At 59.4% G+C, this 18,073-nt stretch overlaps 2 protein-coding genes across 4 annotated transcripts in view; one reads left to right on the top strand and one right to left on the bottom strand.

Annotated features, from left to right (window-relative positions):
* Positions 1 to 8,388, top strand: part of SKAP1 (src kinase associated phosphoprotein 1) — a 146,941-nt gene extending 138,553 nt beyond the window's left edge. Inside the window, exons 12-13 of the mRNA XM_051640436.1 lie at positions 7,935 to 8,054; positions 8,297 to 8,388. Of these exons, the coding sequence (XP_051496396.1) occupies positions 7,935 to 8,036 (102 nt within the window). The 3' untranslated portion in view covers positions 8,037 to 8,054; positions 8,297 to 8,388. The remainder of the gene's footprint in view (positions 1 to 7,934; positions 8,055 to 8,296) is intronic.
* Positions 8,389 to 10,860: 2,472 nt separating this feature from the next.
* On the bottom strand, positions 10,861 to 17,885 carry SNX11 (sorting nexin 11). Of its 3 annotated transcripts, XR_007891626.1 has the most exons (8): positions 17,826 to 17,885; positions 14,682 to 14,730; positions 14,348 to 14,434; positions 13,933 to 14,033; positions 13,661 to 13,759; positions 13,306 to 13,500; positions 12,243 to 12,347; positions 11,886 to 11,973 (listed from the first exon to the last, which is right to left on the bottom strand). XR_007891626.1 is itself a non-coding variant. In XM_051640473.1 (7 exons), exons 2-7 carry the CDS (start codon positions 14,700 to 14,702, stop codon positions 11,832 to 11,834), a joined length of 645 nt encoding a protein of 214 aa, XP_051496433.1. In that variant the 5' UTR covers positions 14,703 to 14,730; positions 17,826 to 17,885; the 3' UTR covers positions 10,861 to 11,831. The 3 variants fall into 3 exon arrangements, 2 of the variants coding, with proteins under 2 accessions (XP_051496433.1, XP_051496434.1); XM_051640473.1 differs by lacking the exon at positions 12,243 to 12,347 and having other exon boundaries at positions 10,861 to 11,973; XM_051640474.1 differs by lacking the exons at positions 12,243 to 12,347; positions 17,826 to 17,885 and adding an exon at positions 17,199 to 17,499 and having other exon boundaries at positions 10,861 to 11,973.
* Positions 17,886 to 18,073: the final 188 nt, after the last annotated feature.

The following is an 18,073-nucleotide window of genomic DNA, read 5'->3' as shown; positions in this document are numbered from 1 at the left end:
AAAAAGGCATTAAAAAGCTCTTTGTTTCTGATGTTAAGAAATGCCTGATGATGATTTCCCAGCTTATTTTGTAAATGGAAATTTCACCTGGGGCTTCGGCGACGGGAAATAGGGAAGCAGAGCCTGGTCATTAAAGCCATCCCTCCCCAGCCATAACTTTCCTGGGCTGCTGTCATTTTACGGATCTACATATTATATCCATATCTATGTGTGGGTAGATGGATGTGAGTCGTTTTGATTTGAGGGGTGGTTAATGGGCACTGGAGAGGAGACCTGAGGGTGAAACACCCCTTGGCAGAATAGGTCGGGGAAGGTTTAAATCCGACGTCGCTTTGCCAAGAGGTGACAGGAACCACCTCTGGCCCCCTCAGCACTGGTTGGGTTTGGTTTGGCTGAGCCTGGTGAGCACCCTTGTTTCCTTTGCTAATGTGAAATACCAGCAGACAGTCCAAATCTTTGTTCGTTAGAGAGAGACAGAGATAATTATAAAACCATCTCCCGGTTCATGAGGCGCGGGTAACATTTAAACCAATTGATGTGGTAACATTTAAAGCAGTTATATTGCAAAATGTCACGTACGGTCTAGTTTCATTAGAGACGAGTTAATAGATGGATGGAATTGAAACTCCCAAGCCTGGGCAGCAAATAAAAAGTTTCCCTTTGCCATAACTCTCCAGCTGCCTCCGTGTCCTTCCCATGGACTGAATCCCTGAAGGTCTCAAACTTCCACAGCTTTGTCCTCTCAGCAGCAGCCACAAATCCAGAGTTAAAAATGAAGATTGGGGCTAAAAATATTGAAATCCCGTGGCTGAGGGTTTGGAGGAGACCAGTTTGGGAGAGAACGGTAACACAATTAACAATAAATATTCAGCCCCCCCTGTTTGTGCCCTCCTCCTCCTCCAAACCACCGGTGTTTCACTTCTGCACCGTCTTGCCTATTTCTCCTTTTTCTTTTCTTTTTTTTTTCCCTTTTCCAAGCTGCTCCATCTGTAAATGAACAAACATCTTGATTTTATAGCCTTTTGCTTTGTAACACGGAGGCGGGGGGGGGGGGGAAGAAGTAGTGGAATGCCTAAGTAAGACTTTAATTCCAAATTCATTTACGCTATAGCGATGAAGTTGTCACAAACCATAATGCAGTATTTAATTAAAATAACAGAAGTGTATCTCGATATGTCCTGGGGTAGCTATCACCAAATTATAGCCTGCACTACCCGGGTTGTATTTATGGAACGGCGGCGTCTAAGGTGCAGCTGAGCTGATGCAAGAGGAAAACGTTTAAAGCATCGTTCCCGCAAAGGCTGCGTCTCTCCCCCTCCTCGCTTGCCCTTCCCTGCTATGGTTCTCCACTGATTTTGGCGTGATTTTGGCTCGTGATGGCCCCCTGGGGGTCCCAGCTCTGGCTCCTGGTTCTGGCCGGGGGTGTCTGGGGGCGGGTAGTGGTTGTAGGAAGGGGCTGGAGCCGGTCGGGATGGGGAGAGAGCGGAGGTGGACACCAGCTCCCCGTGACCCCCTGTCCTTCAGCAGGAGGAGCACCCTCTCCCGATGAGCCCCTGCCCCAGGGCAGGGGGGACATCAACTCCTGGCGACCCCCTGTCCTTGAGGAGAAGGGGCACCCACTCCCGGTAACCTCCTATCCCAGGGTAAGGGGGGCACCCACTCCCGGTGACCCCCTGTCCCAAGGTAGGGGGGACACCCGCTCCCAGTGGCTGCCTCTTCCAGCTCAGGTGTCTCTCCCAGCAGTGGGTGCACTCACCCTGGGGGTCCCTCACCCCCTCCCTGGGGGCAAGATGGACGGTTTAGAGTCACCCATTAATTTGGAAGCATTGTTGCCAGCTCCCAGTGCAGTCCCGGAGCCGTCGCCTCCCCCGCTTCCCCTCCCCGGGTCCCCATCCCTTCCTTGCTGTCCCCCCTCACCCCAAAAACCCAGCCCAAGAATTATGAACGAAGGGGAAATAATTGCAGCGCCCTTTGCAGGGAAACAGCCTCGGGGGTTACTGGATAAAGATATTTTGATAATACCCATCAGGCAACCAGCACCGGCTGCCCCCGGCCGCGCTCCCGGAGCCGGGGATGGATGGATGGATGCTCCTCGCACACGCGCGTGCACACACACATGTCCCCAATTATTTCCAGCCCTTCTTCACAGGTCACAGGCAGAGTTTAACTCCGATGGCTGCTAATTTTCATCAGGCGTGAACGTGCAGGACTTTAAAGGCGAAAATAATTGGCTGCAGAACAAATTTAGGAAATGGAGTGTGCGATAAAGCAAATAAAAATCTCTCCCTTTTTTTTTTTTGCTTTTTTTTTTTTTGTTGGTGGTGGTGACAGGGAAAGGGGGGGAGGGGGGAGAGGGCAGAGAGAGGTGGGAAGGGAACGGACCTGATCTTATTTTACCTCCCTTGCAACTTCGCCATTAAAGTTGCACCTACAGCTAGGAAGTTTGTCCGTGAAAAATGGTCATTTTGTTTCCCCTGCTCAAAGCACGTTATTAAAATGCTAATTTAAAAGAAAAAGGAGTTAAATATCTAGCAATGGTGCAGTCTAATTGCAGCCATAATGAGCTCTCTAAATGTGAGTGCCCCTGACACACAGAGAGCATAAACAGCCAGCAAACACATCATTAGTGCTCACGTTCATTTATTCTGCCGACCTGGCGATGACCCCGCGGAGGGTCGGGAAGGAGCAGGTGGATCCGGCTGCGCCGCCCCCGGGGATGCGGGAAGCGAAGCCGGCAGCGGTTGCCGTGGCAACGGCGGGGATGCGGCACCGGCCCGCCCGCCCCGCACCCCCCCCGCACCCTCCTCTCACCCCCCCTCTTTGGACCCCGGGTACCCCCCCGAGGATACCAGGCACCCCCGGATCCCTCCTGCAAGCTGTGAACCCCTCGACCCCAGGGACTCTCTCCTGCATCCTGGGCACCCCCTGGACCCTCTGCACCCCCAGACCCCACACAGGGCTGTGGGGTGGTTTGGGGGTGGCAGCATCAGCAGCCCGGGGGGGAGGAGCAGGGCCTCCTGGAGCGGGGATAAAATAGAAGAGTTTGGGTGGGAAGGGACCTTGAAAGGTCACCTAGTCCAGCCCCCTGCCATGGACAGGGACATCCTTAACCAGACCAGGTTGCTCCAAGCCCCATCCGATCTGGCCTTGAACACTTCCAGGGATGGGGCATCTTCCACCTCTCTAGGCAACCTGGGCCAGTGTCTCACCAACCTCATAGTGAAGAATTTTTTCCTGATGTCTTAACCTAATCTCCCTCTTGCAGGATAAATTCATTCCTCCTTGTCCCATCACTAGAGGCCCTGCTAAAAAAAACCTCCATCCCCATCTTTCTCCTAAAGGGGAACCAGCCTTGGTGCCATGGGGAAACTGAGGCAGGGCATGGGATGCCCCTGAGCTGGAGCATCTTGGCTTTAGGTCACCTTTGTGCCAGGGTGGGGGGACCCAGGAGTGCTTGGCCTGGTCCCCCCACCCTCCCCCCTGGACTTCTGCTGCTTTGGGGTGTCCTCTCTCTTCTGAGTACCCGTTGGGCACGGGAAGCTCAGGGCAGGATGGGACTCCCTGGAGAGAGGAAGAGCAGCAGCGAGAGGCCGAGGAGGGAGATTAATAAAATAAAAGCGATTCTTTGGAAAGGCTCTTTGCTCCATTCCAGCCTGTTTGCCCCTAAACAGCCTCGCTAATCGCCTCCCAACAACAGCACAATAACTTCGCTCTGATTTTCCTCCCCCCTTCCCCTTTTTTTTTCTCTCTTTCCTCCCCCTCCCAGCTCTCTCGCCTGTCCGAGGGGCACAGGAACACCATCCCTGGGAAATATTTTAAAATAAAAAATATCCCAGCCGACACCCCCTCCCTGCAAACCCCCCCCTCCCCCTCCTCCCGTGCACTCTCGATGAACCTGTGATATTGTAGCAATGGCCCTTGAAGTGCAGTGGGGAGGTGATTTAGGAGAATATTAAAGGCAATGTGGAGATTCGAAGGCGCCTCTCTCAGGGAGATCTGGAGAAATACGCAGCACAGATGGGCTGAGCAGATTAAACATTTCCGTCACATTGTTTTCCAATTGTGTTTGCGGTGCCTGAGGGTTGGTGCTGCGGTCAGAGCCGCGCCGGAGCCGCCCGCTTGATGGGAGAAATATGAATCCGGCTCCCGATCCCACGGATCGGATCGTGTCGCTGCTTTTGTGTGTGTCCCCGTCACCCCGCTCGGCCCCCGCGGCTCCAGCTGCACCTTCTGCCCGCCCGGTCGCCGTCTGTCTGTCTGTCCCCGGCTGTGAGTCCCTCCTGCTGTCCCCTGCTGTCCCTTGGGGGGGATGCTGGGGAGCCCAAGGGATGTGGGGCAGCCCTGAGGCAGGATGTGTCACCGCCGCGGGGTGCTCGGGGCTGGCTCTCCTCACCGGGGGTTGTGTCGTCTTGGTTCTGAGTGGGTTTCAGTGGGAAATGGCTGATGGGGTCAATCCTAAATGCCTCTGATCAGGCTGGTGTCCCCGTGGAATGACTGACACCAGCCCCACAGGACGCCTGAGAACTCATCCCGAGGGGGAGCTGTGCCACTGTGCCTGGGCACGGGTGGCCAGTTCTGCCTGGCCTTCCTCAGCTGGGAACCGTCACCCTCCTCACCCTCCATCTCCCCTGGTGCCGCTTGGCCTGAGCCCCGGGTGTCAGCTTCTGCCTCCAGGGCTGGGACATTGAGAGCCCCGCAGGATGGGACACAGACCCCAGTGGGATGGGACACGGATCCTGGTGGGATGGGACACGGATCCTGGTGGGATGGGACACGGATCCTGGTGGGATGGGACACACAGACCCCGGTGGGATGGGACACGGACCCCGGTGGGATGGGACACACAGACCCCGGTGGGATGGGACACTGTGGCTATCCCAGGCACTGCAGGAGCTGCAGACAGAAGAGGGGGAAGCAGCAATGTCCCAGCCCCAGGTGTGTGTCCTCAGCTCCTCACAGCACCTGGGAATGGAATCATTGGAAGCAAGTGGGAACCATTTCTTTTAATTGGGATTTACCCTATAAAAGGGCAGGTAATAACAGGCTAAGATCTGCAGCAAGGGGTGAGCATCATCCAAACTGACTCCTGCTAAGGAAACAGCATCCCCAGCCATCCCCAGCCCCATCCTTCTGCTGCCTCTGGACCCCCTGAGGTATCCCCTGGATTTCAGAGCTTGCCACGGCCCCAAACCAGTTTTCAAGGTAAATAGATGTAGAGCTGACCTGGTCTAAACCTCCCCGGTGTTGGCTGACCCCTGGTGCCTGCCATACCTCATCTAGGAATTAGATTCCTCCATTTTCCTAACAATAATGTATGACACACAAGCACTGATAATGGGGCCGAGCAATCATAAACCGATAAGTCCCTGAGTGATTGGCTTTTCCTTCTGCATCCATCAAAGCGTCATTGATCTTCTGTGCCGGGAGGGTGGGGGGTGATTAATGGCCCTCCCCAAGCCCCACGGGGTTGTTTACGAGGGCTGGCAGAGGAGCGTGGTGGCAAGGAGGGCTCGGGAGCACCGGGGAGGGTGGAGTAAATGTCATCCCTGTGGCACTTGGTGGAGGAGGAGAGTCCGTGTGGGAGGGAACTTGGACTGGTCGGAGCTCGGCGGAGCAGGGGAAGGGCTGCGGGAGGGCTGTGGTTGTGTGGTGAGGTGGTGGCTCATCTGAGGCGGTGCAGGGGACAGTTGGCCACCTTCCCGTCACCACCTCTGGGACCTTGGGCAGCGGGATGTCCCCTCTGACACCCCAGCTGGGTCGTTTGGGGACTCCCCTTTCCCCCTCCTCAGGACAGCATCGTCTCTCCCGGGAGGCTGGAGGAGCCGTGGTGCGAAGGCAGGGAGAGAAACCAGGCTGTGGTTATTGTCTTGTTGTTTCTCTTTCCCCTTTTTTCCTTCTCCTTGGTGGGTGGAGATGAGCAGCATCCAGCCTTTTACAGCCCTGTGCTCCAACCTGCCATAAAAGCCCAGACTGCAGGGAGTTATCTGAACCAGCCTCTGATCCTGCCAGTGCCAGGGAGCTCAGGAATGAAACGTGGAAAAGTGCTTGGAGTGGTTTTCTGCCTCCTGGGAGAAAACCCCAGCATTTCAGGAGCAGAGCAGGGATGTACAGAGGATGGCTGGGCAGGAGGGATGGCTGCTGGGGTGTTGGGGTGACCCCCAAACCCAGTTCCAAGCCTGGAAAGGGTGCTGGGTTCCCAGTTTGCTCAGCCATGCTGCATTTCTGGGGCTGGAGCGAAGTGATGGTTTTATTTTTCCTCCTGACTGATGCCTGGTGCTGTGTGCCAGGGTCCCCAGGGCTCCTGGCATGTCATCAGCACCCTGCCCAGCTCCTGCCACCCAGGAGGTGAAGCAGGCAGAGGGAGCAGAGCATCCCACTCCCCTCTCTCAATCCCAGCACACTCACAGCCCACCAGCCTCACTGGAACAATTATCCTCCCAATTAGTGGCTTTTCAGTCCCTTCTGTAAAGTCACGGCTAAATTACTTCCCCCCCCCCTCAACCCCAGTCCAGGCAGGTACTGAGCACAGAGGACCCATTACTGTGTAATTAGGTGGATTCCAAGAAAACCATCCTCAGATTCCCTCCTTCTCCTCCCACCCCCCCTTTCCAAAACCCAGTACCAGGCACCAGCACGATGCAAATTAGCACCTCCAGAGGAGAGCAGAGTTCACCCTGCACTGGGCTCTGCCTCGCTGTGCCAGTGCTCTCCTCGTTTTAATAGTTTAATAAAAATTAGCATAATTAACGAACATCTGTATGATCCAGAGTGGTGCAATTTGGCACTCGGAAACGAGGACTTAAACATTATTGCTGGGAGTTTAATGTTGTTTTAATTCTTCCTGGCACTGCGCAGTGAAATCAAGGCTCGGTGCCGCCAGTTCTCGGCTGGCTCTCATTTGCATTTCCCTCCCTTTGATTATGAGCAATCGTGGACTACCCAGCAATTCATCACAGCAGAAATTATTTTAAAATGCCTCATAGTGTTCAGGCTGCAGCAGAGTTTGGGGAGGGGGGGAGCAGAGGCCGGGGGCTCCCTGGCATGTCTGGGGTACGTCTCGTCCCTCTGCCCACAGGTCTCCAGGCTACAGCAAATAGATCCCGTTTTTTGTTGGTGTTCCTTCTGGATTTGCAGTAGGATTTTTTCCCTAGCTGGCTGGCGAGGATGGTGGGATGAAGATCCCATCCCTTCCTGCTCCCTCCTTTCCAGCTGTTTGCTGGGGTGTGAGGAGGGTTAGGATCCCAACCAGGGGAGTTTTGGGCCTCCAGGGACCCTTTCCTGGCTCCAGCAGCACCATCTGCAGAGCTGGGAGTGTTGAGGGCAACGTCTGTCCCTGGGGATTCTCATTCCCTCTCCCAAGCAAAGCCTGTTCCCTGTCAGGAAGCTGGGGTGAGTTCAGAGACCCCTTAAACACCACAGACAGGCCAGGGGGGGTGGAGGGGAGCAGAGTGTGGGACGCAGGAGGTGATGGCAAACTTCTCAAGCCCATTTGTGCTAACTCCTCCTGCTTGCCTGGTGGGGTGGAGGTTTTCCCTGTTATCATTTGTCTCCACTACCAGAAGGAAAATCACACCTAAATTGGAAGAGGGGACAGGTTACCCAGGAATGACCCACCTGGAGGGGCTTCCCAGAGCTCCAGGCTGGAGCCTGATGCATCCCAAGGGTTGATTAAAACACCCCAAAATATCAGGGTGGGAATTAAAAGCTGAATTTCTGAACGAGGCCCAGACTGCCCAGCAGGACCCAGAGCAAGGGGAGAGTGGGGCAGGAGAAAGGAAGGGGCTTAGGGAGCACTTAGGAGGGGGAGAGGTGGGCGTCTGGTTTTCCCAGTGGGAGTCTGGGGGCTGCTTGATGTTGATCCAGGTGCCAAAGGACCTGAGCTGCATCCCCTGCCCTGGCACTGAGTCCGTGTCCCTCTGGCTGTGTCCCCCCAGGAGTACAGTGTGTATGGCTGGTGGGTTGGAGAGCTCAACAACAGCGTCGGGATCGTCCCCAAGGATTACCTGGAGGCTGCCTACGAGCTGCAGGAGTGGTGAGGGCAGCAGCAACCCCAGGTGAGAGGTGCTGGGGATGGGGTGTGGAGGTGGGCGCTGTTGGGGGTGGCTCCATTCCTGGGGTGCCCCAAAATCTCTAGAGTGCTGAGGCTCAGGGGCTGCCTTTGGCTCCATCTCCTGGTCTCTGCTGTACTCGGGAGCAGGAAAGACCGGGAACTAGTCGCAGCTGAGGGAGAATGTCACCCTGCCCAGTGTCCCCTTCCCCACCAACACACGTGTCTCTCCCCCCTCCCTGAATTCAGGTCCGTCTCTCCCTGGCCCTGCTGAGATACCAGGGAGATTGTACCCACCTCCAGCCTCCCCCAGCTGGGCACCCGTTGCATGAAGAGACCCACGTCCCACCACCCCGGCCACGCAGGGTGTCCCTGTGGTACCCCCTGCGATGCCATCGGGCCTTGGTGGTGACAGAGGGGGCTGCAGCCCACAATAAACTCATTTTCCTCTCCACTTCTGGCTGCTCCAGCCTTCATGGTGGGTCTGGAGCTGGAGCTGGCTGCGGGTGGTGGCCCCTTGTCCCCGGCCCCTGCTCTGAGCATCCCCAGATGGATCCAGGTCCATCCCAGCCCACGACTGAGGATTAACCCAGCACATCCTCCTCCTCCTCCCGCACTTGGCTCAAGGGCCACTAGATGGTGGTAAGGACCTGCTGACTGCAGCGTTCCAGGTGAGGGTGCCCAAACCCCCTGGGCTGCACCGGAGCAGCCCCCCCAGCCCTCGGCCGGGGCACCGGCTGCTGGAGCAGGAGCCTCGCCTGAGGGTGAGCTCAGGTAGGGCCTGAAGGGCTGTTTCTGAGCACAGCTGTGCAGATGTTTGAAGCTGGGCACAGCCGGGGGGACCCCAGGGGACCCGGGAGACCTGCAGGGGGCGGTGGGGATGCAGCTGAACCTGTCCCAGCACCTCCCTGACCGGCAAATCTTTGGTGTGGAGGATGGTTTGGGAAGCTCAAAGCTTGGCTCAAATCCCTCGGGTGTCCCTGAGCTGCTCTTCCAGCCCCAGCTCTGCACTGTGTGCTCACCCCGAGAGGGGGACACTCCCTCTGCTCTGCCCCTCTCCCCCCCTTGCCACCAGTTCCCCACCCGTGAGCATCCCACAAGGACCAGTTCACTTCTGCAGGGCCCAGTATCCATCTCTCCAGCATCATCCCTGGGAGCCCTTTGGGATCCTGGCAGGAAGGAACTGCTGCTCTGGCCCAGGAGGATGCTCTGGTGCAAAAGGGACTTGGTTGCAGCTGCCCCAGCCCTACATGTAGGAAATGGCTTGGGAGGGGGGAAGGTTTACACCCCCTTACTGCTCCCAGTGCTCAAGCATCAGGAGGCCTGATCCTGCCCTAGATCCACCAGTTTGTTTGGGGTGCCTGGGCTCTACTGGAGGGAGGGGATGGGGAGATGGGGGTAGGAGGCTTTGGCCAAGCAGGGGCTGCTCCAGCCCCTGAGGGGAGCAGGAGCCCCCCCCCCCCAGCACAGGGCACAGTGTGGGGAGGGGAAGCACCACGGGGTTGTTGGGTTTTTTGTGCAGCCTTTGAGATCCAGCCCGGGGGGGAGGTCAGGATGTGCTGTCTGGAGAGCCTGGCCTCCTTCCAAGACTGTTTTCCCGGCAGGAGGAGGGGAGGAGAGAGACGTGCCAGGCTGTGAGGGCACAGGGATGGGGGGTGCTGAGCCACCCTGGCGGGGTCTAGGGTGGGGGGAAGGTTACCTGGAGGGGCTCTGCGTGCCCACCGTGTCCCCAGCCCCAGAGAGGTGACAGCTCCGTGCCCAGAGCTGAGTCACCAGCTGCTGTGACCCCCAGCACAGCAGTTGCCTGCAGCCCCAGGTGTGGCAGAGGGGACTGTCACCTCCTCCTCCCTCAGGGGACCGTTGTCCCCGAGCTCTGCAGCAAAGCAGCCCTACAGGGTGCCCCCTCCCCAGGCGGGACACCCCACCCCTGGGGCTCCCCTTGAGTCCTCCACCTCACCACGACCTGCCTCTGAGTCACTGCTTCTCCCAGCAGCTTTGGAAAGCTGATCAAGGCCACTAGGAACACTGCGTGTCTGGCTCTGGGGGGCTCCAGCAGCACGAGGAGGAGGGACAGGGATCCCGGGGTGCAGCCCTCGCTCCAGCAGCCCCACCAGCTGCCCTTTCCAAATCATCCACTTTCAGAGAGAAGCTCTGGAGCTGCCTGGGGGGGGGGTCAGGAGAAGGATAAGGGCAGGGCCAGGGTCGTGGTGGAAAACTCTGCTGGATGCGGCCCCAGCCCCACGGGATGCCAAGCCAAGCCGAGGCCACGCGTGGGAGCAGGAAGGGGCGGGTGGGCGCAGGAGCGGGTCGGTGGGCACAGCTGGCCTCACAGCTGCGCCATTTGGAGCCGCACGCTCATGAATAGACATGAATATTCATGAGGGGGGGCAGCCAATGGCAGCGGCGCTCGGGCGCGCCGGCAGCTGCCGGGCTTCGCGCTGAACTTCTCCTGACATTTCGGATGCGCCTCGGAAGGTTTCCAACCCTCCCGCCCCCTCCCCGCTGTGTCCCGGTCCCCTCGGGGGAAGGGGCGAGACGCCCCCTCCCCACAACCGGGTCCAGCACCACAAACTCACTTTGGGGCGAAGGGGGGAGCCCTCAGCCCTGCCTGGCTCCTGCAGCCCCCCCCCCGAGATCTCGGCGTCCCCCGGGACAGGGTCAGCCCCGATGGTTTCACAGCTCCCCCGGCCAGCGGGGAGAGGTGCAATAACCCCTTTTCCCCCCCCCCTAAACCACCTCCCTGCGAGGAGCCGGGCTGGGCTCGGCTCCCCCCACCCACGCAGGGAGGACAGACACTGCCAGCAGCCAGCCAGGCTCTTCCACTTCGTTTTTATTTCAAGTCAGAGCACGTCGGCTCTGCCTTCACCAGTGCTGGGGGTGGGAGGAAAAAAAAAGTGCAGGAGAGCACAGGGAGAGGCAGCAGGAGCAGCCAGAGCCCGAGGGACACCGGACACCGACCCCAGGGCAGCTTCGTGCTCCTTATTTTCTGAGCTGGGAGGTTTCCCCTCCCCTGTTCCCCCACCCTGTGCAAGGCCCTTGGTGTGTGAGGAAGGGGCTTTGCTCTCCTGCAGGAGCCCGTCTGCGAGGGGCACCCCCTGGAAAAAAACAGGGGAGACAAACTGCCCACCTCCCTCTGCCTCCTCCCTGGCTCATCCCCAAGGGGAAGCTCATCTCCATCCATCCCAGCTGCAGGAAACCTGTGCCAAGCACCCCCAGGTGTGGATAGAGGATCTGTGCCCCACGAGGGAGCTCCACGCAGCTGAGACCACCCCCCCAAGGAGCTGCTCAGTGTGGATATTACCAGGGAGATGCAGCCTCCCTTTCCTGCGGGGGAGCACTGGGGACTCAAGAGAGCTGCTGGGCAGCAGCCAGTCCCTGCCCCTCCGGGGAAAACCTTCCTCCTGGTGCTGGATGTGAGCCAGTGAATCCCACCCTGCCCCGGGCAGGGGACGTGCCAAGAACATGGAGCCTCCCTGGCACCACAACCTACCTGAGCCCTGTCCCTGCTCCAGCCAGAGAGCAAAGGCCACGGAATGACACCCACAGGTTTCACTAAACCACTAGGATCCCTCCTCCAAAGAGAAGAGCGACATGAACGCGCTGCCTGGGACACGAGGACAGTCAAGAGTCAGCAGGGAGGGAGGACGTGAGCCCTGGATACCGCAGAGCCCGAGGCAAAGACGCGTTCCCAAGGCAGCCTGGACATCCCCCCGCCTTGGGAGCTGTCCCTCTTCCAGCGAGGGCTGCGGGTCCTGGAGGGGGCAGGCAAGGTCTCTAGAGCCGTTCACTGCAGCTCACGGCGTCGGGCCGAGGGCTCTGCCGGCTCCTCCAGACTGTCCGAGGGGGCGTCGTCCATCCCGAAGTCACTCCAGTCTGGGCAGGTCTCCAGGCAGCTCCGACCCTGCGGGCTTCCCAGGCCGGCACAGCTGGAAAGAGAGAAACGGTCAGAGCAGGGAAGGGATCCAGGGAAGGTGCCTCCACGTGTCTCCACCTCAGCTGCTGCCTCCTGGGAAGCTGCTCCCCCTGCATAGCCCCCCCAAACAGCCCTGGGCTCCCAGCCAGCTCAGCCATGAAGCAGCCACTCTCACCCTTGCATGCAAACCTGGAGCAGGAGAGGGGGGGACCTGCCAGCAGGCAGAGGCAGGGGGTGCTGGCAGCTTGGGGACACAGGGAGCTGCACTGCCTGGGTACCTACCCATGAGCCTGGGCTGCTGTGCTCCCTCAAACCCCCTCCTTAAACCAGAAGGGCTCTATTTAAAAACAGGTCTCTCGCTGGGGTCCAGACACCTCTTTCTTCCTGCTATTTGAAAACCAAGATGAAGAAACACGGGGGCTGGGGGGGGGAGGGAGGGTGTGGAAGGCCAGGCACGACCTCCTGCTTGGCAGGTAATAGCTCCTGTGAGGGGCGGGGGGGGGGCAGAGGACCAGCCAGGGACACCCCCCCACCTGCTGCAGGGCTCAAAACATGCAGGTTCTTGTTCAGCTTCTTGCAGGGAGCTGCAGTGGTGGCAGGAGGAGGGTGTCTCCTCTCCCACTGGCTCTGCTGTCTCCCCCCCATGGGCAGGAAATGGGCTGCAGGGGGGCAGCCCCCCACCCTGGGAGATACCCAGTGAATCCCCCCAGCAACTCAGCAAGGACTAGGATGGGCAGGAGGAACTGCAGACCCTGCTCACACTGCCAGGCACACAGAAAGCCTGAGCTTTGGAAGACTCCAGAGGCTCCTCATTCCCCAGAGATTTAGGAAAGCAACCAAAGACCTTTGTAAACCACAGCTTAAGCTCTTCTGAAGGGACTCTGGCTCTTTTCTGCTAAGCCTTGGCCAGAACAGGTCACCCTCCCAGAGGACAGTACTGCTGGTGACAGCCTGTGACATCCAGCTGCTCCCCCAGGAATCCTGCCCACTCGGTGTGCAGGGCTGGGGAACAACTTCATTCTCTCAAATGACTGTAAGCAGGATGGGACAGAAAGCTCAAAACCATTCTGGGGTCTCTAAGAAGCCTGGCAGCTCCTCCAGTGTCACAGCAGAGGCTGTTTCCAGCTCCTGGAAGTCCCTTGCACAGGCACCAAACCATTTCAAACCAAGCCCCAGAGCCACAAGCACTTGACAAGGGGAGGTGCAGGCAGCGAGTCACCCGGCTGGCTCGGAGCCCTGCCGGCACCCAGGCCAGCTCCAGCCGGCAGGGAGCAGCTCCAGGCACGGCAAAGAGCTGGGATTGCTCCTCCCAGGCCCGTCCCTCCCTCCCTGCCTGCCCAGTTACCTGCCGAGCGGGTCCCCTCCCGGCTCCTCCTCCCGCCCCCAGCCGCAGTTGGACATGGCGTAGTGCAGGATGGCGCCGGTCACCGTCTGCGGGCCCTGGCCCTGCACACACGCCTCTATCTCGGGCACGGAGAGCTGGCTCTGCAGGAAAAGGTGCAGCCGGCTGTCGGAGAGGAGCACCACGTTCTGCACCACCCTGCGCACACAGAGAGGGGAGGCTGAGCCGGGTGGGGAAGCCAGAACACGCCGAGTTGGACCCCGCAGCACCGCGGGGAGCAGCAGCAGCTCTGCTGCCACCCCTGCCCGGCCAGCGCGTCCCTCTCCCTCCATCCAGCCCTTCCAAACGCTACACTCACTTCTCCAGGAACTGCTGCAGCCCCTGCCTCCTCTTCTCGATGAACTCATCTGTGCTGCCCACGAAGAAGGTGGATTTCCCGGGCAGCTCTGGGACAGGCCTGCAGGGCAGAGGCAGCAAGTGAGCGGGCAGGTCACCCCAGGGACACGGGGACAAGGTGGCAGCAGGTATCCCCTGTTTATGTCTGGAGTTTCTACCCACATCTTTCAGAGAACAGCGGGGGACAGTGCCTGGCTGTGGGAGGGGACAGCAGGGAGCAGGAGGGACACTCACACCAAGCCAGCATTCTTCTGGAGCTGCCTCCTCAGCCACACGAACTCACGGTACCGGCGCCGCACGCATGAGGTCTTGGCAGTGAAGGCCTTGCTGTTGGTCTGGAAAGAAAAACCCACCATGGAAATCATCCCCGTCCTCGAGGGGCAGCAGGGCAGGATGTCACCTGCACAGTCCCCCGAGCTCAGCTGCTAAGGGATCCCCTCAAGACAACGGGGCTTTTTGGGGCTCGGAGCGCCTGGAAGAGCCCAGCAGGCTCCAGGGGAGAAGTTGGGTCTCAGACCCCCACAGAGACAGTGCAGAGGGCTGGGGGGGCTGCTGAGGGCCCCCCCTGGGTGGTTTCCTCCATCCCCACCCAGACATGGCCCCGTGTACAGCACCAGTGAGCCCCTGAGCTCCCTCCCCCTGAACTCACGTGCAGGAAGATTTTATAATCCACATAGGAATTCCAGGAGCCCTCGTTCTGCACCCGCGGGTCCTGCACGCGCACGGTGGTCAGCTCCTGTGGGAAAACCCTCCCTCAGCCAGGGGGGCACTGCCCCAGGGTCACCCCCTCCCCGACAGGGCTCCGAGGGGACAGGAGCCATGACCCCAGCCATCCCACCCCAGGGGCAGCACCAGCCTCTCCTGTCCCTGTCACCAACCCTACCCCTCAGCCCCTGCCCAGCACCCTCAGCCAAGACCACCCAGCCCAGGGCTGCCAAACCCCAGCTGGGAATGGACAGGAACAGCCTTGGAAAGGGTCTTACTTCCTCTTGGGTCTCCAACATCCTAGAGCCAGAGCCCAGCAGGAAACATCTGTGCAGAGAAGAAAGGATTTGGTCAGACAAGGTCAGGGTCTCCCTTGGAGCTGCACCCCCCCAGGCACCTCTTCAGCCCCCACATCTGCACTGGGCTGCCCTCTCTGATCCTCCCCTCTCAGTGGCCACAAAAGAAAGAGGATGGATCCAAACCCAGGAGCCCACAGGGAGGGAACATCCAGCATTCGTGTCCCAGGTGCTCCTGAGGCAACGCGGCCGTTGGGCTCTCGCTGAGGTGGCAGGAGAGCACACCCTGCAGAGCCTGCAGCCCCTCCTTCCTCCACGGCTCCTCTTCAGGTCATCCCTGCTCACAGGGAGCTGCTGGGATCCTGGAGCAGCCCTTGGACACCCCTGGGTCCCAGGCAGAGGTGAGCAGGGCTCCCTGCTCAGGTGGGATGGGGCAGCCAGCTGAGCTGAAACTCATCCCACCACCCCCTCCCCAGTCAGCTTTTCTATCTGCATTGTGACCACCCTTCCCTGCTCATCTCCCTTTCCCCTTCTCCCAGCAGGAGCTGAGAGCACTGGGGAAGCCCTCGGGGGGCTGCTCAGTTCCCCCATGCCCCCCAGCTTTCCTCCACACCCTCTCCCATCCCACCAGCCACATCCAGCTCCTGCTGGACCGTGTCAGCTCCTCTGCTGCACGTGCTCCTGCAGTCTTTCCTGTTGTGCAACACCACCAGGAATGCAGTGCCAGGGCTTGGGGGGGGGAAGGGGACAACTAGATAACCCCCCCCACACCAAACACACGCAGCATCCAGGCACTGAAACCCCTCTGAGACAGAGTGTCCCCCCACACACCCAGCCACACGGTGCAGACACAGACCAGGAACACTCGTCAGGGGGAGCTGGAAGACCAAGTGTGTCCCGTGTCCTGGATTCACCTCCCGTTTCCAAGAGGCTTTTTGGAGCCCCTGGGATGAAGCAGCAGCAGCACAGGACTTGGCCCAGCCCTGCCCAGGCTCCTGAGGGACACGGCTGCCTGATCCCAGAGGCAGAGCCACCCTCCACCTGTTCCCCATTCCTGGACTCTTGCCTTTTAGGCCACCAGAGCTGCCAAGTGTCAGGCAGGGCTGGAAACCCAGCCTTTATTTATCCGCTCAGATGAGAAGCAAAGATCCCTCTGAAGAGGGAGCTAATTTTAGCTGGGACAAGGGGAGGGGCCACAAACCAGGCTTAAAAAAAAAAAAAAAAACAAGAAAGAAAATAATCCAGCTCCACCGGTTTGTGGGGATTTTCTGCCAAACTTCAGCCATCCCAGTCCAGCCAGAGAGCACAGAAATTGTTAGGAAGGACAGTTTTGGGGCAGCCAGGCCCCTGCTGCAAGAGGTTTCTGAGCAACTGAAGCCTCCCTGGAGCTGGGTCAGGCTGCTGCTGTTTCTAATTTCAGCTTTCAAGGGGAGGGACGAGGGGAACCTACCCAAAAAATTAACATAAAATGCCACCCCCGTGCCTCAGAGCACATGATCCTTCCCCTGGGGACAGAGGGGAGCAAAGGAGCCAAATGTGACATGAGTCACTTTGCTCAGTTCGTGGGGGAACTGGGATCCTCCCCCGTGCTGGGGGCTCCCAGCCAGAACCAGTTCAGCAGTAGAACTTGACCACGATCTTCCCCAGCCTCCCCAGGGAATTCTGCAGCCCTCCTGCTGCTTTTAAAGCTCCTCACTCTGCCTAACAGCCCTGTCTGGATTAAAAATGCAGGAGGGAGAAAAAGAGAGACTCAGAAATTGCCTAATAGAACAGCAGAGGGTTGCCAGGAAGAGGAATTTGATTTCCCAGCTACTGAAAGGCTGCTCTGAAAAGCAGAGAGACCTGGGAGAGGGTGGAAATGGCTCTTCACACTCCTGGAGCTGAAGGACAAGCTGTGGGGAAAAACCAAGAGCCTGAGCACTCCCACCCCTCACCTGGAGCTTCATCCCGAGTTGTATCAAGAAACACATAATCTTATTTACTCTTTATTTGGAGTTAATTGATCTTAACGTGATAAATCAACTTAAACCCAAGGGAGAAGGCAGCTCTGAGTCAGCTTTAAACAGTTACACCAAATCCTCTTTCAGGGCTTTTCTTAAAGCCTCAGTTTAAGGGGCCCTGGGATACGTGGTTTGGGTTTGGTTTAATCTTCTCCCCATTTGCATGTAAGTGTTTCCAGGGCTCGAGCTTCCAACGACTCCCAGCTGGGAGGAGGTGAGAGGTGGAGGCTGGACAGGAACGCCCCAGATCCCTGTTCCCAGAGCCTCCAGACTTTCACCTGCCCAGGAATCGGGAGGTTGAAGGAGCCACAGACAGGTCGGAATTCCAGGGCTGCCTCCCCCAGCCCTGTGCTCCCTCTGCTGCCAGTGAAAGTGTCGGGTTTTATCTCCCCCTCGCGATCTTCTGCCTTCCTCCTGACCCTGACACAGCCCAGCAGAGGTGCCCACCCCTCTGTGACAGCGCGACCTGCATCAAACACTCCTTCCTACCAGCACACACCAGTTTAGCCCAGCTCGCAGCTCCCTTCCTCAGCTCCATTCCCTACTCTGCTCCAGGCTGGCCGAGGCTCCGTGTCCATCCCTAAGAACCCAGCTCTGCTCTGGGCACCTTCCCTGCCTTTTGAGGAAAAAACCTCGGGAGAGCTCTACGGAAAAGAAGAAAAAAAGGGAACAGGCCCCGTTTCCTTCTGGTTTTGCTTGTCACGCCGGGGCAGAACTGCCCGCAACCGACGGCGGGAGGGTTTCCTGAAGGTGTTTTCCCCTCGGGGGAAGGGACGGGCCCCCCCCCCCAACAAAGCAGGACCCCCCGGTCCCCGCGGGGATGTCCCCGCCGGCCCGAGGCCACAGCGGCCGCTTCCCCGCGCTCGTGTCAACCTGCTCCGGCCCAGCCCGGCTCCAGGGCCCCGGGAGCACGGGCCGGAGCGGAACCGGGGGCCGGGAGGGGCCGTGACGGGGGGGGGGAAGGCCCAGCCCCGGTGATCCAGGCCCGGCCCCGGTGATCCAGGCCCGGTGATCCAGGCCCAGCCCCGCCGCCGCCCCGAGGAGCCCCCCCCCGGGCCTGGGGGCCGCCCCAGGAGCCCCCCCAGGGCCTCGCACCGAGCCCCCCCCCCCCGCCGGGCCCCCTCACCTCCTCTCGCAGGCCGCGGCCCCTTTAAGCGGCGCGGCGGCGCGGCGGCCTTATAGGGAGGGCGGCGCTTCCCGTTCCGGCGCGGGGCACGCTGGGAGTTGTAGTCCGCGGCTCCGGCGGCGGCCCAGGCCTGGGCCCTTCAGCCCAGGGAGGGACCCCCACGGGGACGGCGTGAGGGGCCCTAAGCGGACACACCGCAGCGGGGCGGGCGAGCGGCGGGGAGGGGTAGAACTACAACTCCCGGTGTC

The sequence above is a fragment of the Apus apus genome, chromosome 25 (genome assembly GCF_020740795.1).
Source record: "Apus apus isolate bApuApu2 chromosome 25, bApuApu2.pri.cur, whole genome shotgun sequence".
Lineage (NCBI taxonomy): Eukaryota > Metazoa > Chordata > Aves > Apodiformes > Apodidae > Apus > Apus apus.
Note: the sequence above shows the minus strand (reverse complement) of the source record. Positions and strands in the feature narration are given on the sequence as shown.